At 46.8% G+C, this 24,507-nt stretch overlaps 1 protein-coding gene across 3 annotated transcripts in view; it reads right to left on the bottom strand.

Annotated features, from left to right (window-relative positions):
- Positions 1-24,507, bottom strand: part of PIWIL2 (piwi like RNA-mediated gene silencing 2) — a 348,242-nt gene that overhangs the window by 156,642 nt on the left and 167,093 nt on the right. For all 3 annotated transcript variants that reach the window (XM_088443404.1, XM_088443405.1, XM_088443403.1), the window contains exons 11-12: positions 17,585-17,773; positions 12,087-12,171 (exon numbers count right to left, since the gene is read on the bottom strand). In XM_088443404.1, the coding sequence (XP_088299530.1) occupies positions 12,087-12,171; positions 17,585-17,773 (274 nt within the window). The remainder of the gene's footprint in view (positions 1-12,086; positions 12,172-17,584; positions 17,774-24,507) is intronic.

The following is a 24,507-nucleotide window of genomic DNA, read 5'->3' as shown; positions in this document are numbered from 1 at the left end:
CAGAGCAAGATCAGGGATAGTAATAAGGCTGACAGTAGAAAGTGAAAGTACAGACAGCAGGCTAGCAGATTAGTCACATACAATGCAGAAGAAACAAATCCCTGCACTATTAGCGCTGGTTCTCAACTACTCAGACCCTCAGGCTGGTAGGACTCAGCGCTGCATACACTGACCTGTGACAAACAGAGGAGAGGTATGCTAGGGGACCCAGACCGCAATGCCACCGCTCACAGGCTTCCAGCAGCGTTCACCATGCTTCAAAGATGGCCAACGAGGAGCAGAGGATCAAGGAGGCCGGCCTGGGGGAGGAGCGCTGACACACTATGGCCAATCAGACAGAGCAGAGAGGCTGTGTGCAGCAGGGGAGGCGCCGGCTGTGAGACAGGGAAAGCGCGCTCCCCTGGCATGCATTTAACCCCTGGGACGCTGCAGCGCATGCCGCTCAGCAGCGGCCCGCTGTCCCAGGGGGTAGTGGAAGAGCAGGTTGGTCGCCTGGCTCCACACTGCAGCCAGTCCCCAGGGAGCCCCCTGCCTGGGGACTCAGGACCATGTGACCAGCGGGGACCCACCGCGGGACCCCGCTGCTTACCTGCTATCCCCTGGGATCCGGCCATGGTCCAAGACATCTGGGGGCACCACTAGCCGTTACCCCAGATGTCTACCAGCATCCCCGGATCAGTACCAGCGTTCTGGTACCGGCGGGGTGTAGGGGAGACGGCATGGACGTCAGTACTGACTGTCCATGCTGTACTCCCAGATGTGCAGCCAGCGCTGCCTTTAAAAGAAACTTCAGGGGCTCTCATAACCCCCTCTGCACAGTGCCTCCGACTCCGGCCAGGCACCGAAGAAACTGAGATGCCTTGGCCCGGGGTATAGGAGAGGGGACCCAGATGCATCCTGGGAGGCTGAAAACTTTAACTCTGTGGTGCCTGAAGACTGACGTCATCACCTATACCCCAAGGTATCCTGTGGATACCCTATGGACCCTGAAGTAGAAAGGATGATGTCCGAGGCTGTGTGTTATATGTAGAGAGCATACCATCTAGGAAGCAGCCAAGGTAGTCACAATTTTAACTAATTCTGGGCCAAACAGGACATCTCCAAAATAACGCAGAGATTCAAGAGCCTTCTTCCAAATTTGCTTTCCAGGAAAGGAGCCAGACAATACGGCGGGCCACTACCGAAGTGGCAGATATCCTAGAGGCTAGAAGAGCCGTATCCATAGCTGCTTCACCTAAATAGGAGGCTGCATCTCTAATGTGAGATGTGTAGGACAGCTGTTTCCTCGAAGCATCAGAGGGAAAGGTCTCTTTGAGGGCCTCTGCCCAACTCTCAATGGCTTTTGCCACCCAGGCCGTAGCCATAGCAGGACGTAATAGCTCCTGTAAGAAAGTATATAGATTTATGACAAGCATCTATCCGTCTATCTGCAATTTCCTTCAAGGAGATTGCAGTATGTATGGGTAAGGTAGCATTCTTAACCAGACGCGTTACATGAGAATCCACTGCTGGGGGAACTTCCAATTTAGCGCAATCAGTGGCAGGGAGAGGGTAAAAGGAACTTAAATGTTTTAGTACCTGAAACCTTTTACCTGGCATATTCCATGCCTCGCTCATGTGATCAGATAGCTGGTCAGAGTGAGGAATCGCTAGTAAATCTACTTTTTTCCGTTTAAATAGAGGCTGTTTTGTCTTAGGAGCGGGTTCCACTTCTTCTATCTGTAGAATAGACTTAACAGCCCTTACCAATGCAGGTATATTTAATTTAGAGGGTGGCTCCTTGTCTCCTGATAAGGAGTCAGAGTGAGAGAGGTCTGCGTTTTCTGCCTCCCCAGAGGCTATATCAGAATCAGATAACTGAGTAGACTGGAAAGATAACACAGCATGCTTAGTAGGTTTACAAGGGAAAGGCCTCTCATTTTGCATCATTTGCTGAAAAACTATAGAGGTAGTTGCCAAACTTTGTACTGATGTGGACAGTACATCTACCCATTGGGGAGGTAAAGGATTTGCAGGGAGCACCAGTTGTGGCCATCCCATAGGGGGAGCTACCACAGGGACCGCTAGGTGGTCTAAAATTGTTGCCAGTACCTGTGACAAGGCAGCCCAAGGTGGGTCCTGAGGAGGAGACACTGGGGCTGAGGGGCCCGGGGCGATATAGCAATTAGTACAGAGACTATCCTGAGTGAGGTCCTCTGGAGCTAAGCCCGCTGAGCGGGACTTACAAGACACCAGAGTAGGAGCAGCATCATCAGCCTGCTTATTATTATTTCCTATGCCAGCCATAGCCACTGGGATAATGAAATATAGAAACTGACGCAGTGCAGTATGAAATATGGCACAGTGTAGTGAGCAATAGCTCTCCCAAATCTATGGGAGATGTGAGGTACAGTAAACCTCCTATACCATAGTATGTCAAGGTATAGAAGAATAAAGGGAAAGGTGTAAGCTTGACAATTAAGAAAGTAGAGATCAGCGCTAGCATGTCACATACAAACGCAGGAAAACACTGTATATATCTGCAATGGTAACTAAATCAACTACACAGGCCGCAGTGGCTGGTAGGATATAGCACTGTATAACCTAGCCCTTGGGAGATGTATACAGGGAGACTGGACCCAGTGTTCCAAGAGATTTGTTTACCAAAAATGGCTGCCGCACATCTCTTAGGGGGCGGAGGGTGAGGGAGGAGCAGTTCAGGGCACAGCAAGACTGCAGTGGGATGGCGCCCTGTGCTGGAGGAGGGACTGCAGGGAGAGCTCCTTTTCCTCAGGCTGAAGTTAACCACCAAGTCCCCTGGCCTGTAGAATATGCCTCTGTGCCAGTATTATATATGCCCCGGTGGTGTAGTGGAGCTGTTGTCGCACCAGTGTCCACATCAGTGCTTCCGGTCTGTCTCTTGAGACCAGCGCGGGTCCCTCTTGTCTGAACTTCTGAAGAACTCAATGAAGAAGGGAAACTGGAGGGAATAGGTACGCAAACTGGAAGGTCCGCTTCACTGGGTGTCTACCAAGGTAGCCTCGGCATCTCTTGTTCTGGACCCGTACACTGGCAGTGTTTGCTTGTGTTGGGAGGCCATGAGATCCACATCTGGGAGGCCTAATCTGTTCACTAGGAGTTGAAACACTCAACTCCAAAGCTGCAGATAGTTCATCAGGAGAATTGCTCCTGATGAAGCTGTGCGGTCATTGCTCAGGGAAACTCGTTGAGACCATGGGGTCTATTTACTAAGCTGTGTTAGGAGATAAAGTGAACGGTGATGAGGTATCAGCTCGTAACTGCCATTTTTCAAACACAGACTGTGACATGGCAGTTAGGAGCTGATTGGCTGGTACCTTATCCAGACTCTGGTGACCTGTTGGATTTATACTGGACTAATACATCTCGACTTTGGAACTATCTGCAGCTTTGGAGGATACCTTATCACTTGTGTTTCAACACAACATTTATATGTGCTGGATGCCAGAGGACTTCCCCTGGGACTATTTAACCATCTATTGGTAAAGTTCTGCTGCTAAATATACTATATTGGAATCGAGAGAGAATCCTAATACCAACATTGTATATATTCTATTAACAAGAGCGGATTTAAGTGGACTACTTTATTGTTATATTGAGTTTTTTTATATACCTATGAGAACTGCAATTGCCTTTATTCAGAGTAAATTACAGATGTTATTAACATAATAAAATATCTATATATTTTTTATCTTTAAACTCTCCATCAGTGATATTTATTTATGTATGTATATTTTAGTATTTAGCGCTGGTGTTATTCATTATTTACCATTGTTTTCATTATGACCTTTATTGGGATTGACAACCCCGTACACCTGCAGCCTCACGGCAACGCATTAGAAATGTGTATATACTAGTGCTTCCCAATTGAGTCCTCCCGGGATGAACACCGCAGAGATGGCTGGGAGGTGACCCTCGGCATATTCCAAAGTGCATGACACTTCTGTCATTGCTGCCCGACTTCGAGCGCCTCCTTGATGGTTGATGTAAGCCACTGTTGTGGCATTGTCGTACTGAACCTGTAGAGATTTTCTGTGAAGTATGTGCTGGGCCAGTTTGAGGGCTCTGTAGACAGCTCGAAGTTCCAATATGTTGATTGGCAGGGTTGATTCGACCGAAGTCCAACGGCCCTGAAAGGAAGGAGGACCGGTCACTGTGCCCCAACCCCGGAGGCTGGCGTCTGTTAGGATTAACCAGTCCGGGCGACCCTTGGTTAGATGAGATGTCTGTAGCCACCAAGAAAGAGACAGACGCACCTCCGGAGACAGCACCATCCTCTGAGCTTTGTTCTGATGGGGTAACCCGTTCTATCTGGAGAGGATAAGCCTTTGCAAAGGCCTGGAATGGAACTGAGCATACTCCACCATGGATCCCAGAACCTGCATTGCTGGGTGGATCGGCTCTCGTCGACTGTGGAGACATCTGCGCACTCGTAGTTGAAGTGTGGAGATCTTGTCTGATCTTGAGAATCCAGCAGGGCTCCTAGATGAATCATTCTCTGTGATGGATTCAGGGAGGACTTTTCCAGTTGATTAACCATCTGTGTTTGTGCAGGAAAGCAATGGTTAGTTGCAGATGGCAGTGAAGCACCTCTGGGGAACCTGCTAAGAGCAGGACGTCGTCCAGATATCGTAGCAGCCAAACACCCTGACCGTGCAGGTGGGCCGCCATGGTAGCCATAATTTTGGTAAACATCCGTGGAGCTGTGGATAGTCTAAAGGGCAGAGCCTGAAATTGGAAGTGTTGCTGTAGTTTAGCAAACTGGAGTTATCGCTGATGAGAGGGCGCTATAGGTACACGTAGGTACGCATCCTGAATATCCAGAGATACCATAGTATCCCAGGCTCCATAGCTAGGATGATTGAGCGTAGGGTTTTCATCCTGAACCTTGGCACACTGAGGAATTTGTTCAGGGATTTCGAGGTTGAGGATAGGCCAATGAGTCCCATTCGGCTTCTGAACCGGAAAGAGAGTAGAATAAGGACTGTATGGCTTTCTGGATATGTAAGGCCTTATTCGGGTTTGTAGGGGGACCTGTGTAGAAAAATTGGTGGGGAGGCCGTCTGAGAAATGAGAGGGCGTACCGTGAGAGACCACTTCTTACCCAAGCATATGTGGTGGTTTGACACCAGCACTGGGCGAACTGAAGAAGTCGGCCTCCCACTCTGGGATCCCCCAGAGAGATGCCCGTCCCGTCAGGCTGGGGGTTTTGAAGCAGGGCGTCTAGTCTTGCAGGTCTGCTTGGTCCTGGGTTTGGCAGCCGTCATGGAGGCCGACTGCCTAGGAAAGGACTGGCCTTTAGGCTTTCCTTGCAGACGAAAGGACTTAAAAGATGTAGTCCGACGCCTTGTAGTAGAGGTTGCTGAAGGCAGAAATGCAGTTTTTGATGCTGCCAACATAGTTACAATCTTGTCAAGGTCTGGGCCAAACAAGATTCCCCAATATAGGGTAATCCATCTAGGCCTTTCTTGGAATCTGCCTTCCATGAGCGCAGCCACAGGGTACGGCGAGCAGACACGGTGGCGCCCGAGAATCTGGAGGTTAGGAAACTGGCATCCAATGTTGCTTCTCCAATATAGGAAGCTGCATCTCGAATGTGGGCAACAAAAGACATCTGATCCCTAGAAGCCTCTGAGGGAAAAAGAGTCTTCAAGTGCATCAGTCCAGCTCTCTATAACTTTAGCCGCCCATGCAATAGCCATTGTTGGACGGACAACAGCCCCTGAAAGAGAGTATATCAATTTCAGGAAAGATTCCACCTTCCTATTCGTAGGATCCTTCAAGGAAGTAACTGCAGGAATAGGCAACGTAGCGCATTTAATTGAACACGTAACGTGAATCCACCGCAGAGGGTGTTTCCCATTTTACACAATGAGCCACAGGAAAAGGGTAACATGAGGTCAGACGTTTTTGTGGTTGAAACCTCTTACCAGGCGATTGCCAGGCTGTAACCATGTGTTCAGCTAGTTGATCTGATAGAGGGAATTCTACTGAAGCCACTTTCTATCGTTTAAACAAAGGGTGCTTAGATTTAGGGGCTGGCTCATCATCTTCTATGAGTAATATGGATCTAACAGCTCGCACAAAGGCAGGAATATTAATTTTAGACTGACTCTCGTCCTCCCCCAGAGGGGAGTTAGTGTTAGAGAGATCAGCATCTTCTGCCTCCTCAGATGATACCTCAGAATCTGAGAGTTGCGTGGACTGTAATGATAACACAGGACACTTAAAAGGACTTACTGGGTAGGGTCTTCTCACCTTGCAACATGGTTTGAAAGGCATTAGATGTAGCCAAAAGACTCTGCACCGAGTTAGAGAGTACGTGTACCCATGGTGGATGAACCTGTTGTGGCAAATAGGGGGGCCATAGGGGGAATGACAGCCGGAACCGCTAGGCGGTCCGCAACAGTGGCCAGTACCTGAGAAAAGGATGCTGTTGTACAGGCGCTGGGTGGTCTGACGGGTGTGGTGGAGTATAACACTTAATACATAACCCATCTTGCATCAAATCCTCCGCACTTAAGCCTGCAGCACATAATTTGCATGATAGCAATATGGGTGCAGATGCTTGCTTGTTACCCTTGCCTTTGCTAGACATAGCTGCAGAGTAATATGGCACACAATATGGCACTGGGTATAATGCAACCACTGTGTATGTAGGATACTAGTACCAATGCAATATACTGGTCCTGTCTTATGCTTGGGAGCTGCAGGAGCACACAGCCCAAATATGGCACAGTGCAAAGAACAACTGTATGTGACAAACCTCACAAATACTTAGTTCTATAGATGTGAGGCACAGGAAAAACCCTGAATACACCTGAATGTTAGGGCAAAGTCTGAAAAAAGGGAAAGATATATGCTGACAGTATATGATAGAAATATACAGGCAGCACTAGCATAAGTCACATACAATGCAGAAATAAAAAAATAACTGCAAACTGGCACTACAATCAACTACAGACTCAGCGTCTGGTAGGCTATATCGCTACATACGCTGACTCCAGGGAGAGTTATGTATTGGGGCCGGACCCTGCGTTTCCCTGAGAGAGCTGTGGCAGTGCCTGGAGAAAATGGCCGCTGGAGACCTCAGGTGGGAGTGGTAGGAGGAGGAGAGCAGCTCAGGGAAGCGAGACCACAGATGAATGGCGCCCTAAGCTGAGGGGAGGGGCCACTTTAATGGGGAAAGCAGGCCTCCCCATGCTGATTGTTTACCCACCGGGACGCTGGATTCCCGTTCCATATGTACCCTGGTGGTCTAGTGGATCATGATGGATGGAGCCTGTCTCCATACTCAGCGCCTCTGGTCTGTCACGAGACCGTAGGTATGACTGTCAATGCACTGGTCAACGCTAGTGATGACTCACCTTACCTGTACCCTTGCTTCCGGGTTGCAGTCTGGGTTTGTCCACGAGGCCGGATAGCGAAGACCCCGGGATGCCCGTGAAAAATTCCCAGCCGAAACTGGCGTTGCGGCGCCCGGAGGTTTGACGGAGCGGCAGCGCAGACGTCCTGTGGACAGTCTTCTGCTGCACGCTCACAAGAAAATATAAAATAAACAAATGATAAAAACAAAAGCTATTTGGGCTGCCTAAACAGCCCACTGAATAATGGTGACCCGACTCCGGCCGGGCACAGATGAAACTGAGGTGCCTCTGGCTCGGGGGCGGTGTATAGGGGATGAACTGGTGCATCCTGGGAGCTAAAGTTTTAACTGCATGGTGCCCGGTGTCCTCATCCACCACCTACACCCCAAGGTCTCCCTGTGGAGCCCTATGGACCCTGAAGAAGAAATAGGCAAAATGGCCAGTACAAATCTTTGTGCCCATCGCATGACCTAGATGGTAGGTGACATAACATGAGGTCTCCTGGTTCCTCTTTTTCTGTTGATCTATGCCACCGCCGTGGCATTGTCTGACTGTATCTGTAATGGCTGCCCTTGAGAAAATGTTGTGCCTGGACCAGAAAAAGAATAACTTCTCGTTCTAGCACATTTATAGAAAGCATTCTCTCTACCAGTGCCCAAACCCCCTGGAACTGGAACCTAAATGTTACTGGAGACGGGCCTTTATTGCAACTAGTTGACTGGCACATCTATATGGACAGGGAAAAAAACTGTAGATTTAGGCAAGAATCCCACCTCCGCCAACGCTGAAGCATAAACGCTGAAGTGTCCTGGAATGGATGCATGCAAAAACAATCTTCTCGAATGCTGCTACCATTTTCCCAAGTAACTGAATGCAGTGTAGAATGGATACCCTGTGAAGACACAAAAGGATTCGTACCAGGCACTGTAATTTCCTGATCTTGTCCGACAAGATGTCAAAGAGAAGGCTCAGAAACACAATCCTCCATGCTGGGACCAGATTGGACTTGAGCAGGTTGAGGACCCATCCGTGGAATTCCAAAGTCGACATGACAACTTGCAAATGAGCACTGAGTAGATTTACTGATGATGCATTGACCATCCAGTCGTCTAGATAAGGAATTACCACAATTCCTTGATAACGCAGTACAGCCACCATAGGTGCCATGATTTTGGTAAATACCCAAGGAGTTGTAGAAAGCTCCTTGGGTAAAGCAAAACGTTGTATTTTGTGATCTCGTTTCCAAATTGGCACATGCAGATACTGTATGTGTATTTGATATCGAGGGACACAAGAAATTGTTTACCCTCCATAGAAACAATTATGAATCTTAAATACTCCATCTTGAATCTCCACACTTTTAAGTGTGGGTTGAGTTTTTTTAAATTCAAGATGGGACGAGAAGAACCATCTGGTTTCTTTAAAAGGAAAAGCTTTGAATAAAATCCTAGACACTGCTGGTGTACTACGAGAGTGTGAATTGCCCTCCCATCAATGCCCCTCATCTGATTTGACCCATGGAAAGAGTTAAAGAAAAAAAAAAAAATCAATGCAGACGAGGGCCCTCCAGATCCACTATGTAAGAGAGAACCTCTCTGACCCAAAGGTCTGTGGTTGACCGGAGCCAGACGTTATGGAACAAAAGATGACAGGCCACTACAGAGGTGAAACAAGGATTTCCCTGGACTGAAGACCCTGGGAGGACTCCTCACCACTACGGAAGCCTGGATGGCGGGTCCCCATAGCCATGCGCAATCTAAACTGACCCACTCTGTAGCCTCTTGTCACACCTCTGGTGGGCGGAACCTACCAAACAAACAATGGGCTGAAATTTAGGATTTCTAAGGCAGGACTGAAAGACTCAGAGATACTGACCTTTTCCGACAGTTTCCTGCGCAATAATGCGCTCCAGCTCTGGCCCAAATAAGGATTGTCCCACAAATGGACCTGCCTCTAAAGTCTTTTTAAACTTATTATCCACATACCAACAGCAGCATGCTTAGGATTCCTAGAGCCATATGTGTTTATCATGACATACATATGACGTATATCTTGATAAAGGTCTAAGAGCGAAACATGTTGACCGCTGTTCTCTGATCCCTATTTTATTGGACTGCTTATTGGAACATTTGGAGCCCCCTGTATTTACAGATTTGCTGCTGCAATTTGTTGAGCGACAATAGTGATACGTCCCTGCCGTAGCTACATTGAGAACTGCACTAAGAATCATGCTCAGCTTTCTGCTGTTCAGCCCCTGCCAAACATAGATCAGCCCAGACGTGGAAACGACTGCTCTGGGACGGAGCCTCACACAAGCTGACAGATCGGCTCCCCACAGCTGTAGAGAGTGTCTGGTGATCGGGAGCTCCTGTGCCTTGGATTTATTTGGGCGGCGGATGCATTTTATTATGAGAGATATCATTCTGACACACATATAGGAGTATTCAATATGGAGCGAAAACGCAGTTTCTGCGATGTTTTCGCTCAAATGACGTAATTTTCACCCATTTTACTTTTACACCATATTCAATTTGAAAACTTTTCGCGGTGCGAAAAGTATATTGTATTCAACCCTGCGAAAAAGTATTACCAAGGAATGGGTGGTGAAAAAAAGTGCAGAATTGGGGTTTTGGGGTGCAACATTTTGGAAACCACCCTGCAACCTTCAGACAGTCCCCCAAAGGTAAACTGTGTCAAAACATTTTTTTTTTTTTTTAAAAAAACCTCAGGAGACCCCAAAAAAAGCACTTTCATTTTGGGGGCGAAAAAAAAAATTGGTGGGTACAAAGTTAAAAACTAGCGAACTACAATCTAGGGGGGTATGCCCAGTATGCCCCAGGTGTTTGCGGCAGGTGGATTTTTCACGTTTTTAAAACTTCACTTTAGCAACTTTTAAATATACTCACCCCCATTTTCAAGTACCCCAAATTTGCTGGGACTACTTATTTTTTGCCAAAAAACCCTCTAAATACTATTCTTCACCACCTTCCCAAATCCCCAAAATAGCAGCTATTGAGCCCGTTTATAGACCCAAAAACCTTCAGCAGGGCTAATCGGGTTATTCAGAGTGATCCCCCATGTCAGAGCATCTTTTTGGGGGTGTTAGGGTCATTTCCCCAAAAATCAGCGAAGTTTTCGCTGATTTCACATTCGCCGGGTGCCTTTTTAGATGATTTCATATTGAATACGGGTATAATAGGGGGCGGGCCCGATACTTTTTCACCAGCAAAACCTCCGATGTGCGACGAAAACTTCAACCCGCATAGACCGCGAAGTTTACGTTTCATATTGAATACCCCTCAAAGTGTGCTGACTTTGATTAAACTACCTGCAGCCCCATTATACATTGGCAGTGGAGAGTTCCAACTGTGGACTTCACAGAGATTTACTATTTATTGTATTTACTTCAGTTCACCACTGGCTCTATGCTTGGAGTAATTCACCTGGGGACATTAACCCTAGAGACCCATATCTGAGCATAGTGGAATGAGGTCCATAATGACTGTGTGATTAACCCTTATTTTATATGCATATATTGTTGAAATTCAATCAATTCACCTGATTTTTAGATATTATAGGTTTGATATTTGTTGCCTATTTATTATATATTGAAAATATATTTAAAGGAGAAGCTTGTTATTTTGTTGAACTTGGGCGCAACTGGGAATCATTTTCTCATTATGCATTTTAGATTAAGCAGTGAAGCAGCTGTTCCATCCTAGTTTGAAGCCTCACTGGTGTGTATTTCATTTAGTGATTTCTGAATTACACCAGGATAAAAGTATTCAGAATTCACACTCTTACGTTTATCTGCCTTTTTTCTTTCATGTTTAGAAACAGTATCTAAGAGACTGTTGGAAATTACTGTGATTAGTAAATTCGAAGAATTAAGCAATAGGACGGGTTACCACAGTGCCTATATAATCAGAAAACCCACCACTTACATACTAGATAGAAGTACCTACACAACAGCAGTGTTACAGCCACCATGCCTGCCACCACACAGCCAGGGACGTGCAGTCAGGGTAGACAGAACCTTCCCTGTCATACTCCCTGTCAGACTGCAGAGTTTTGACTATAAAAATTATTAGAATACAAAGATATTTATAACTTATAAATATCTTCTTTGTATTATTCTTCATCGTCTCTGATAGCTCAGACACTGCCTGGAGCTGGGCCACAAAGCAGCCAATTAAACACAGAGAAATTGAGCTAATGGAGGCATTCCTCATTGTGAGGAGCATGCCTTGAGCTCTGAAGGTCACATCTGACGAACATGTGACCAGTCCAGGAAGTACTCAGGCATTGGAGCTCAGCAGCAGCACTGAGAAGGGAAGAAAATTGGAATATGCAGACAGAGGAAACACACAAAGGAGAAAAATGTGAGAAGGGTCAGCTGCTAGGGAAAGATCTGTGTGTGTTCTAGGGGAGAGGATCTTCTGTGCTAGTGGGAGATATGTGTGGAGGGGAGTCTGTGTGTGTGGGGTGGGGGTTCTGTGTGAGAGGGGAGATCTGTGCAAGTGGGGCAGGTTCATATATGTGTGTGTAAATCTGGCTCTGTAGCTAGCCAGTGCCTCCCCATCCATTGACCTCACAGCACGCCTCTACACACAGCAGTCTGCAATACATAGAATTGCACTGCCCCTACAGAGTAATAAGCATGCATACAAGGTAACACACACAGGCAGAAAATAATCTTACCTTATTCTGAGCATCTTTTCTCTCCTTTGGCCTGTGAAGCAACAGTGGCTGATCCACTTCTTTTATTGTGATGCCATAGTTCTTACTAAAGGATAAAATAAACTAACTGGGTGGATGTAAAAACAAGGAGCTTAGCTATAAACATATATTCAAGGACTTAAACACATATAAATACTGTATATCATGTTCCATATAAACAGAGATCAATAACACTATGTTGATGCAACAAACATGTCCTTAAATGAATCAGTCTTTCAGCAGCTTTATTTTATGGAGCTGTAACGGACATAGGACTAGGCAATGATATTGGTTACTGGTATGGTCATACAGGTTGTGTATAATGACAGTAAGAAGCATCTTATGGCAAACTGTGGAATGACTGTAGATATACAGGAATGTGCACACCTGGGGTTATAGTGTTAGCAGGGTAAACAGACACTGATGTGCTGTACTGAGGCTAACACCGCACTGACCTAAGTCTATCTGGGCAGGGAGTTGTCAAACTGTTTCATGGAGGGACAGTTATTACGGATATAAACTTTCTAAAGATGACAAGGGGAGGTGTTGCCAAACAATCATATTCTAGCTATGATTTTATAGACTGTACTAAATAAATGATGGCTATAATCTGGTTACTATGGGCAACACTGCAACTTGTCCTCTTTAGAAGGTTTGATAGATCTTCCCTCCAAGTGAGCTCTGGATAACAGCAACATTATCAGACAACTGCCAAACTGTTTTGTTGTATGAATAAAGTTGTGCTATTAAAACCTGCAAAACGAAGGAACTTTCTGGTCACTGAACCCAGTCCCATGAAATAATCTGGAGACTTGACAGGAGAACATGGAGGATGAGGACATCTAGTGACAGAATAGGAAGGATTTACACTGATACATGTGCAAGAAAATGAAAAAGACAATTCCAATGTGACTCTTATTTCTGTAATCAAACAATAAAGTTAGACCTAGCAGAGAAGAAGCAGAACATTTCAGCAAAATTTAAACATATTTTATAAACATCCAGAATTTCCCCACTAATGATTTGACTGCTTTTATTTAACACAGTTCTCCCATGTGCATATTTTTATTAATGTGAATCATAAACAACATGAACGAGGGAACTCAATTAAAGCCAATATTTTTTCGGGTGTGAAAAAGTGGTGTTGTTTTCATATTTATTTATTTTTAAAAAAATGCCCAATTGGTTCCTGTTATTTCACCCCCAAAAATTTTTTTTCAGGTGACGAAAACACATACATATGTGTTTTTGTAGTCCCGACCACAGTAATGTGGCTGGTTATGGGGCATTTTTTTCCACATGTCTCAGGCAGGTGAAAAAAAAAGCCTGACAAGTGCCGGCTTCCTGTCAGCAGCCCAGCACTCACTGCCCTGGGACCAGCTTCTGCCAGCGGTGGTGCGAACACAGTGATCACGGCCACCCTAAATTTGCCCTAGGCTGGGGGACACACAGTGCCCCCACTACTCGTAGCACAGCGCCGGTTATTTCTTTTTTTTTCTAAGGGGAAGGCCAGGCCCCAAATAAGTTAGATTTCGGGGCTTATTGAATCAACCCTGTGGATCAATTAGCCGGCAGTAAAGTAGCGCGACTAATTGAATTCCACCTGAAAAGATATAGTATCAGGGGTGTATCTACCCCTTGACCAGGGGCACCGGCCAAGGGGAGGCGCCGCCCGGTGGGAGAATAATCGTGACTGCACCCCAGTAGAGAAGTTTCTCTAGTTGCCGCATGGTGCCCAGCCATGGGATGGGTGTTAGTGCCAGTGATACAAGCGCTGCTGCTCACGTTCCCCCATGTCACACGAAGCTCATCTCTCCGGCACCGGTAACAGTCCAAGAAAGGGTGGCGCTCCTTAAACGTAACTGACAGCCACAAGAAACAAACTCTGCAGCCCGGGCAAAGAGAACCTGCTGGAAGGGTAGGTCAATGGGTTAAGTCATAAGGGAATGGGTGTACTAGTAATCGTAGACTAGGAATGTGCAGGTGGGCGGATAGGGATGTCTGTCAGGTGTTCTACTGAGACACATCAGGATCAGACCCAGCATGGAACGAGTGACCCCAGGAGGAAAAGTGACAAGCAGCAGATTTAACACCAACGTCTCAGTGGCGCGCGTACACACCACCACGAGTGAAGCAGGAGCTGGAGGAGGGGCCAGTCGCTGGTGACAACCCAATCAAAGCTCCTCCCAGCACTAACTGATGCACACTTTACTGGCTTCTCCTCTTCTAACTGGTTCACTGAGTAGTCTCTGCATGCCTAGGGTCTCAGAGTCTTTCTGCATAGGTAAGCTTCTGTGCACTGTAACTGACACAGGCTTATAAACTTATCTGACTGCATATTATTTTTTCCTCTCACCTCCTCCCTCTTTCCTCCAACCCTCTTTATGTCCTATACAACATCTTTCTCTCTCTCCCCCTTAATCTCCACATCTTTTTTTCTTCTCCTTATTCCCCTCTTTCTCTTTGCTGCTCACCCCCTCTCTATCTTTCTCTCACCCGTCATCTCTCTCTAACTCTCTGCCTCACATCGTTTCTCTCGCTGTATTTTTCCCTCCCTCATCCTCCACTATTTGATTTTAACCATTCCCTATATAAAATTTAGGAAGGGGGCGGGGGATGCCAGTCCTTTACTTTGCCTGGGGTGCTTGGAACCATAGATACACCCCTGTATAGTATATCTATATAATAAGTGGCAACGTGTGTGCGTATGTCTGTCTGTCCTCTATGTACGGCCAGAGTTTTGTACCTAGATCTACCAAATTTGGCAGGGAGGTGTAGTCTGACCACGATTAGGTTTCTGCCTAGGTTTGTGACTTTGTCAGGACCACACATTTTCACACAATCCCATAAAACGGGACACTCTTCTGAGGGCTGAGGGGCTGGCTAGTCGGGAGCCGGCCACCGGGGAGAGAGGAGGGGGCACTGCATGGGGAGTGCACACGGGCCTCCTCATCTCTTAAGATGTCCCTAGCAGAGATGGCCCATGTCAGAATGCGTGACACTTCTGTCATTGCTGCACGACTTCGAGTGCCTCCTTGATGGTTGATGTAAGCCACTGTTGTAGCATTGTCGGACTGTACCTGTACAAGCATCTGTGGAGGTTTGACACCAGCAATGGGCAAACTGAAGTGTTAGAGCCTTGAAAAAGCTAATCGTGAAACAGCCGTCAGCTGCTGATAAAATTATGAGTCTTATCTGTGATTAGAAAATATTGCTACATTGTGCCCAATCAGCATCGACAGCACGCCCCCTTTGGTGCGAGACCCGGAGCGATGGGAAGCCCGTCGCTCCCCGGATCTCGCGCATGCGCACAACGGAGCTCCCTCCGTCGTGAACATGCGCAGTGGGGAACATCGACCCACTTGCGAGCGTACTGCCGCTCGCGAGTGGGTCTGAATGATCCCCTTAATGCAACATTCCTGAGAGATAACAGGAAGACAGGAGCCCAGCTCTCCGAAGACTAGCTGCAGGAGGGAGAGGATGACAACCCCACATGGGCTCGAAGCCTCCGCAAGGGAACACACCTGTGGCTGGGGAAAAGTTGACCTCCCCTTCTGACATGGAGCTCCAGGGATTGGGCGTTGCTAAGGAAAGACCCGCCGACGGGTGAAGCCGCACCAATGCGACACTCTACAAGCAGGGAGCCACCTTACCTTATCCCCCAGCATCTGGATGGGGCTATGATCCTCTGTGATGTGGAGGGCCCAGCCGAGGTAGTCGACCCGGTCGTCAACACAGTGGCCACCGAATTCTGAGGTTGGTGGAGCGGCAGTGCTGAGAGTCCTATAGGACGATCATCGCTGCTCACTCAAAATAAAATCTTTAAAGAAAATGAATAAAAATTAAGGCTGCATAAGCACTTATAAACGTGTGCCCATCTCTTGCCGCCACCAAACCCAAATTGGCCTGCCTGGGGCTGGGGTATAAGGGAGAAGGAGGCTGGGCTGTCTGGAAAGTCAAAGACTAATGGTGGCCATACATGGTGCGATGCACTGTGTAGTGCGACTGCCGATCAGTCAGCAGACGGATCGTGCTGTCACCGCCGGCAATCATGCGATCCCCACTGACTGCACGATATGCCGGCTCCCACCTTCTCCATCTGAATGGGATCGTACATCGGGAGCGCGCAGCACGATATCAGGTACGATACCGTGCCCATACATGGTACGTATATCGTGCCGTGTATGGGGACCTTAACTGTTTGGTGCCCAGTCATTCTGCACAGCCTATACCCCAGCGTTATCCCTGTGTCCCCCATGGAGAGAAGAAAAAAGACGCACACACCCCGGCAGTCAGCATGATGTAAAAGAAAATGTTATTCATCAGGCCAGGCCACCTTCTTACATTGCTCCATGGTCCAGTTCTAACGCTCTGAGAATAGAGAGCGCATAATGCACAACACAGTATGACCCAGAAGACGAGTTTAAAAACCTTCCAAGTTATCTCCCTTTCAATTGGGAACTCAGCGGAAAAAGGCTACTAAATACTGAGTATTCACATAGATTTAGTGAGTGCGGTCTGACCTGCCTTAACTGTGCGTATGGGTCCGATATTGCTCAAAGTTACTGATTATTTCGCTATATTGCCCAAGTATACGGACGTGTGGGGAAGTGGACGCCCTTATGTTAGGCTGTGATCGCAATGTGATTGCAAATATTTGCATTTCACCGCTAATATATAGTAGTAGAAGCTTATTCCACGAGTGTCCATGGCACTGGATATATGAGAAAACAAGAAAAGCACTGACAGTAGTGTAGACACGCGTCAGAAGAAAGAATGTACCCAGTCAGGCAGCCACAAGGCACTAGACTAAGTCCAATATATGGATCTGGGCCAGCCGAAGTCCAAATGCAGGCAGAAATCCAGAGAGAACTTGCAGACCAAAGCAGTAAGTAAGAAACAAGTCAGAAAAAGACAGACTACGGATGTTGTTTCACTGGCTCAGCAGTAAGAAGCTTCCTGGAGGGATCAGTCAAGATGGCTCTTGGTGAGTCAATCACCCCAGTGATGATTAGCTGCAATGTGATCACAGGATTCAACTGCACTGTCCAACTGCTAGGAGGCGTCCATGGCGACCAATCAACCAGCAGGTGAGAATCCTGGGGTATTGTGTTTGTGCCCACAAATCATCAGATGGGAGTATATTTTGGTTTCCAGGTGTAGAGAATGATTATGATCTGTTTCAGACTGCCTGCTTGATAACAGGCATTCCCACTGTAATGCTTTTTTCCTTTATACTATAATACACCAGGTCAGGCATCGATTGACCGTAAACACCCCTTTGTTAGCTGTACTACCTCTATCCACTTGGTGGGGCCTTACCAATTCATTATAGGATATTCCTGTGTCTGTGTGCATATGCATGGGTTGTCACTGACTCAGTCAATTAGAATTCATGGCTGCTGAAGGCATTTGGGAAGAGCGGTCCAGTAGGACATTCCACCAGCTAACAGCTCTGACATGGACACACTGATTCTCACCTGTAATATTCCAGGAAAGTAGTATTTGTGCCATCTGACAAGGTGAAGACATCCTTTGGGGTTTTGTTCCACTCAATGTCATCAATGCGGTAAGTACGGTTATTGTATCTGGTAATTACAATGTTTCCAACCAGCTGCTTCATAACTTCATCTTGGAAGTTCTCCCGATTCTGTTGGTACAAAATATGCCTGAAACAAAGGGAACAAACAGATTATAATGATAGAGACACTATTTTTTCCAGATTTCCGATTCATTGTTTAGTATGCAGTAGAACACCAGAAAATGAAATAGCCATTAACACGAGCTATACATATCCAACCAATAGTGCTACTTTTATTATTATCTTTTATTTATATGGCACCACCAAGAGTTAGTATAAAATATTTTAAGGGAAAAATATCAAACTGTGATATTAGACAAGTGAGTGACAGTTATTAACAGGAGCACTGACTGATCCATTGTCTTGGCAAGAGCAAACAGAAAGAGTCAGTCGATGACTGTGACTGGTGTGCAGATGAGGATAGTGAAGGGTAAAGGCTCATAGGGATCGATATGATTTACCGCTGGCCTCATGTCTTTTCCCCCCTAACCCTCCCTTGTTATTGTCCATATCGTTCATAAAAATTGTCTTGTGTGTATGTGGCATAAGAGATTGGAGGGCTCTGACCATGACAGCTTATAGGATTGGGGGTTGAAACTGGTAGGTGGACTAGGAAGAGATGAGAAGGTAGGACTGATGGCAGGAGATAAGTGTTGGGATGGCTGTTAGGCCATAATTACCTGGTGCATTTTTAGTTTGTACTGGATATAAAGCAGCTGTTAGTCTAATAGGTTGGGGAAGTGAGCTCCAGAAGGGGGAAGCAGCACATGAGAAGTCAAATGTGGGAGTGGGAGGAAGTTATCAGAGCGAATGCAAAATGAAAAGCAAAAGGGGAGAATGGACTTAGATGTAGGCGGAGATGCCTAGTATTAATTTAGAACATTTTAACAATCATTAATTCTGATGCAGAATTGGATGGTCAGTGGACAGCACAAATCCACAAACACCGTAGTCCCTTCATTTATGCAAAGACATCAATTAATCCTGTGCTATGCGGAGTTAGAACCGTTTCTCACACAGGCGTACACAGCGCAATAACAGTGGATAAATACTGATGGCGTAAAAGGAGCTGAATATTTAATGAAGCGACTGTTCCCCTTCAGCTACAAATACTGCACTACAAGTGTGAGCCTCTATTTTGTGCCTAAGCAGAACAAAGCCAGACAGACAAATCAGGAAAACAGAGTCTACATTTACAGATGTGCACTCATATACTGGTTGTCTCTGCGCCATATGGCACAACTGAGATGCTCTGAGAGGAGTAGCAGCTTTTTGTTTAAACTTTGCATTTTAGTCACATTGCAGATGCAACACAATGCCGCTCACAATGTACCAGAGATGTTGGGCTGCAACTTTAACCACACAGGAATTGGTTTTACACATGTACAAAGTCGCAGATAAAGCACAAGGTATCTCTGTGCAGAAAAGCTGTGGCTGCTCACATTGGAGCCCTTTATACAGAGAATCAGACTCAGTCGCAGCACTGGTCCTGATTCAGAGGCGCTCGCTATTTGCGAGCGCTCGCTCTGAATCAGGACGGCCGTTTTTTTATTTTTCCCAGGCCTCCAGGCGCTCGCGAAGCTGTGGTGACATCACGATGTCTGCAGTTTGTCCCTGGGCAGGAAAACTCCCTGAACTCTGGAGTCCAGGAGAGTGCCCAGATGGCCCATTTCCTGAGATGGAGTCAGCCTGCACTTCTGCCAATTAATCAGCCAGCCGCGTGACTGTAAAAAGGCGAGGGTGAGCCGCAGGTGCTCCTGAAGAAGGTCCAGAAACCTGGCCAACAGAAGGTCATCTAGGTTTGGCATGATTCTGACTCCTCTGCAACGTAGGGCGGCCACCAGCACAGCCATGACCTTCGTGAACACTTGAGGCACCGTTGATAGGAAAGCCTGAAATTTGAAGTGGTCCCTTAGAATGGCGAAATGGAGAAAGCTCTGATCATTGTTCCTGATGGGGTACATGCAAATATGCGTCCCGAATGTCTAAAGAGGCCATGTAATTGCCCGGCTCCATGGACTGCATGATAGAGCAAAGCGACTTTATTCTGAGCTTTGAGAAACAGGTTCAGTGTCTTCAGGTTGACAATGGGCCTGAAGGAGCAGTCTGGTTTCGGAACAAGAAACAGATTCAAATAGAAACCTGTCCCCCTCTGGTAAAAAAGAACTGTAACTAACACGTCCGAAGTCAAGAGCGTCTTGATGGATGTCCGAATAGCGGTCGCCTTGCAGACTGGTAACCCGGCGGAAAAGAACTGAACTGGAGGGTGTTCCTAAAAGGTAAAAAAAAAACCTTGAAACATGTTGCCTCTTAACCAGGTGTCCGAGGTTGTTTTCAGCCAGGGGTCGGCTAAATGTAGGAGACAGCCGTCCACGATGGGAAATCCCAGGTGGGGACCCACTCCGTCATGTCGCAGGCTTATCGGCTGTTTTAGGGGCTTATCGGCGGCCTTACGGCCTCTGGAATTGGGCCTTTTGGAGGAAGTTCCCTGAAATCTAGAAGAAGGCTCACCTTCCCCTGTGGTTACAAATTTATCCAGTTCAGAGCCAAAAAGAACCACATCGGAGAAGTTGAGAGCCTCTAGAGCTTTCTTGGACTCACTATCCGCTCTCCAAGAACAAAGCCACAGCAAATATCTAGCTTCCAGAAGCAAGAAGACACCTTTGAGGATAGGATTCCTGAATCAATCGCGGCCTCGCCCAAATAAGACCCACCTTAACGTTAGCCACTAAGGAGAAGAAGTCCGTTCGATGAGCTCCAACGGAGACCTTCCTCCAGGGAATCCGCCCAACGACTGAGGGCTTTGGTAACCCACGCCGAAGCAAGAGCTGGGCGTAAGGCCTCTCCGTAATTAGTAAAAATGGATTGAAGGGAATTTTCAAATTTCCTGTCCATGCGGTCCATTAGAGAGGCCACAATGGGGATGAGAAGTGTGGTTGACTTCACCAACCGAGTAATGTGGGCATCGTTTTGAGACTAAAAATTATGTTTTAGTTTGCGACCATGCTTCTGCCAAAAAATCCTCCAGCTGAACAGAGGGGGAAAAAAATGTTGGCTTCTGAAGTCTGAGATGCATCCAAGTCTAATAAGTAAGGCAGACTTAAGCCTTAACCAAAGCATCAATGTCAACTTGAGCAATGTGCTTGTCGTGAGCTGAAGTGGAATCTACCTCTGACGTATAGCATAACTCACCCTCTCCCAAGGAAATGTCAGACTGTGATTCATATCCTGAAAGAAAGGGCATAGAATGCTCTCTTTGGGGTGCAGTTTGAGACATGCACCAAACCTTGGAGCGATTGGGACAAACTTTGAACCCACGCTGGTTCCAAGAGGGTCGGTTGCTGGACCCCAAGGACAGGTTGAGACTATGTTAGCAGGGGTGCGCTGGAAGCAACAGTTGAATGCGGAGTCATCTGGGAAGCTGCGAGCTGAGTCGCCAACTCCCTCATGGCAAGTGACTAGGAGGCTTCCTACGCAGGTTCTTGTGGGGTTACCTCCTCTGAGACAGACTTGTCCTGTGCTTCCACATAACACCAGTCACAAAACGCCAGTGTGATCCTGAGCCAAGCATGAATATTTTTATTTTCAGGCTTTGCAGGTGTAGGCACGCAGCACAGGAGTAGTCCTCTCCTGGAAAGAATTTGCGGAGGTTACCTTGGAAGACAAAGGGCCAAATGTAATAGGGTGAGAGTTTAGAAAATGTGAGAGTTTAGCAGTAAACTCTCACATTGGCCGAGTTTGATCTTTAAAATGGGAAAACATCTGTATAATAGTTTAAATAGTGAGAGGTTTTTTTAATCTAAAGCATGTGAGTTTGCATGTGCTCGGTTACTGCTAAACTCTCACATTTTCTAAACTCTCACCCTATTACATTGGGCTCAAAGTGCTGATGCGCTGTGTCTCAGTCCCGGCCGGCTAAACTGAGCATGCGTGGGATCTCACAAGTATCGTGAGATATTCGCGTGCAGCCTGGAGCCGGCAGCCGCCGCAGCAGGGACTGCGCTGTCCCTGCTGTGGGGATAGGGCGGCGCCAGGCTGTCTACAGCGGGCCGAACGTTCAGGTGATCTGACAGTTCATACATGGCCCAGGCTGTCAGTGCTGCTATCTTGTAGATAGCAGTGCCGATAAATGACAGGGGCGTATAGCGCCCCTGTCATTTACCGCCAAACCCCCGATCATACATCGGGTAGAAGCGGTATTAGCGCACATAATGTGCGCTGATACAGCTTCTGCGCTTTTTACATCTCCCCCATTGTCCGCTACCTGCTATGACCTTATCCTGTTCACTGGACTTTATGCTAATGCTGTCTCCCTGCTATCAGTCCAGCAGTATGGTCACGCCTGAGGTTAAGAGTTGGTCGGAACAGGTGTGGGAGGGTGAAAAGGAGACTTGGGAGGTGTGGATAAAACTGGGTGGCTTAAGCCAGGACTTCCTCATGTAAGATGTGAGGAATAATCTTGAACTGTAGAGGACAGTAAAGTAAATGTCTTTATTGAGCAGCATGTTGGAATGGGAACTGGATATAAAATATTGGAGAGATGAGCAGAATTGGGACCAATGATGCGGATTGAGAGCTGGATCGGTTTGAGACCAATATTGATGAATTAAAGAACTTTATAGGTTTGAAACCGATGTTGATGAATTTAAGAACTTGATCAGTTTGAGACCGATGTTGATGAATTACAGTACTGGATTGGCTTGGGACTGATGATGATAATGATGATGAATTGCAGTACTGGGTCGGTTTGGAACCAATGATGATGATGAATTGCAGCACTGGATCGGTTTGGGACCGATGATGATGAATTGCAGTACTGGGTCAGTTTGGAACCGATGATGGAAGTATCGGATGGGACCGATAGAGGTTGATATTAACAACTCTCTGCGGTAAAACCAAACTAGAATGTTAGCTGGAATAGAATACTTGATAACTAGACTTGGAACTGGAAAATAATGGACTGGGACCGTTCAGATACAGAGTACGTTGTACTGGCAACAGAAGCCAGTCAGCAAATTAAATTTATAGGGGAGGATCCCCAGGAATTGGATGCTGCGATCAGCTGGTCTGGGAGCAGCGCTCTGAGTGGAGGAAAAGCATCCATACTGTGGTTTAGGAGTGAACTCTGGCGTGCAGCATGCTGGGAAGACACGCAGTGACCAAGGTACTTCGGAGAGCCATCTCCAAGCTCAGTGACAGGACACCGAGCGGACGGGGAAGGAGCAGCACAGACAGGCACCAGCTAGGAGCGATGTGCAGCGTGAGCGGACCTCTGTGCTAGTCTGGACAGACACCGGAGAGGTTAGAAAGTGGTTTTTAAGGGCCAGAGCGTCACAGCACCTCCCCTTTAAGGGTGGCCCCAGGACACATTTTAGGCTTATGTGGAAACTTGGCACTGAACGCTCAGATCAACTGAGGAGCATAGGCAAAGATTTAGGAACATTCTTCTGGACCACATCCCTTCCAGTCGAACAAGAAATGGAGACGTCCAGATCGGATTCTAGAGTCCAGAATCTTTGCCACTTCATATTCGACTCCATGATGAGTCTGGACTTTAGGTACCTTTGGAAATACGGAATTCAACCGGTTGAGTATAGGTGGTTTCAATAAAGAAATATGGAAGGAATTTGGTATCCTCAGGAATGGAGGTAGCTTGAGATTGAATGAAACCGGGTTGATGACACACTCAATGGCAAATGGCCCAATATAGCGGGGCGCAAATTTCATGGATGGAACTCTTAACCGCAGGTTTCGTATAGCGAACCAAACTCGATCTCCTTGCTTGAGACTGGGGACTAATCTCCACTTTCTGCCAGTGAACTTCAAGTACCGCTCAGAAGCCTTCACCAGGGAGGAGCGGATCTCCTTCCAAATCTTGGAAAAATGCTGCAAGGTGCGGTCAGCGGCTGGATGCTGTGGGGCAGAAAGAGGCTGAAACTCAGGAACTCAAGGTTTAAGGTCATAAGTGGCATAAAAGGGCATGGAACCAGATGAAGAGTGATACTGATTGTTGTGACAATATTCAACCCAAGGAAGCAGTTCAGCCCAGTTATCCTGAGACAAGGATACATATAAACGAAGAAATTACTTCTGATATTGGTTGACTCTTTCCGTCTGGCCATTAGACTGGGGGTGGTAGGTAGTGGAGAAATTAAGCTTGACTGAAGAGAAGAACACAAAGAACACCAAAACTTGGCAACTAACTGCACTCTCCAGTCAGAGATGATTTTCAGAAGTAGTCCAGGGAGTCTGAAGTTCTCTAGTATGAATAATTGAACCAATATTGGAGCTGACGGAAGATCGGTGAGGGCTATGAAGTGAGTAATCTTGGTGAACTTGTCAACTACCACCCAGATTGTGTTGAATTTGATGTGGAACAGAGAGAGGAAGTAACTGCCCAGTTGGAGACTGTCGAGGCATTATAAGCTTGGCGCACTTGTTACAAGAGGCAATAAAGTCTTGGACGTCTTTTCTGAGAGAGGGCCACCAGTAAGACCTGGAAATGCACTCGAAGATCTTTTGTATGCCTGCATGACCTGCGAAGCATGAGCCCAATGTAGCAGTTTCATGTGTAAAGTTAGTTTTCCTAACAGGTGGAAAGGATTCTACTTCGACTGCAGAGAAAGCCACTGGAACAATAAGATGAATTTGCGATAGCAGTTTGCAAACCCTAGGAAGCACTGAACAGTCCTAAGAGTATTAGGAAGCGGCCATTCCTGAATTGCTTGGAGCTTCTCTGGTTCCATTTTGAGACCAGAACCTGAAATAATATATCCCAGGAAGGGAATAGACTTCACCTCGAAGACACACTTCTCCATTTTG

This window comes from Taudactylus pleione, unplaced genomic scaffold (genome assembly GCF_031769625.1).
Source record: "Taudactylus pleione unplaced genomic scaffold, aTauple2 ptg000329l, whole genome shotgun sequence".
In the NCBI taxonomy this organism is placed as follows: domain Eukaryota; kingdom Metazoa; phylum Chordata; class Amphibia; order Anura; family Myobatrachidae; genus Taudactylus; species Taudactylus pleione.
Note: the sequence above shows the minus strand (reverse complement) of the source record. Positions and strands in the feature narration are given on the sequence as shown.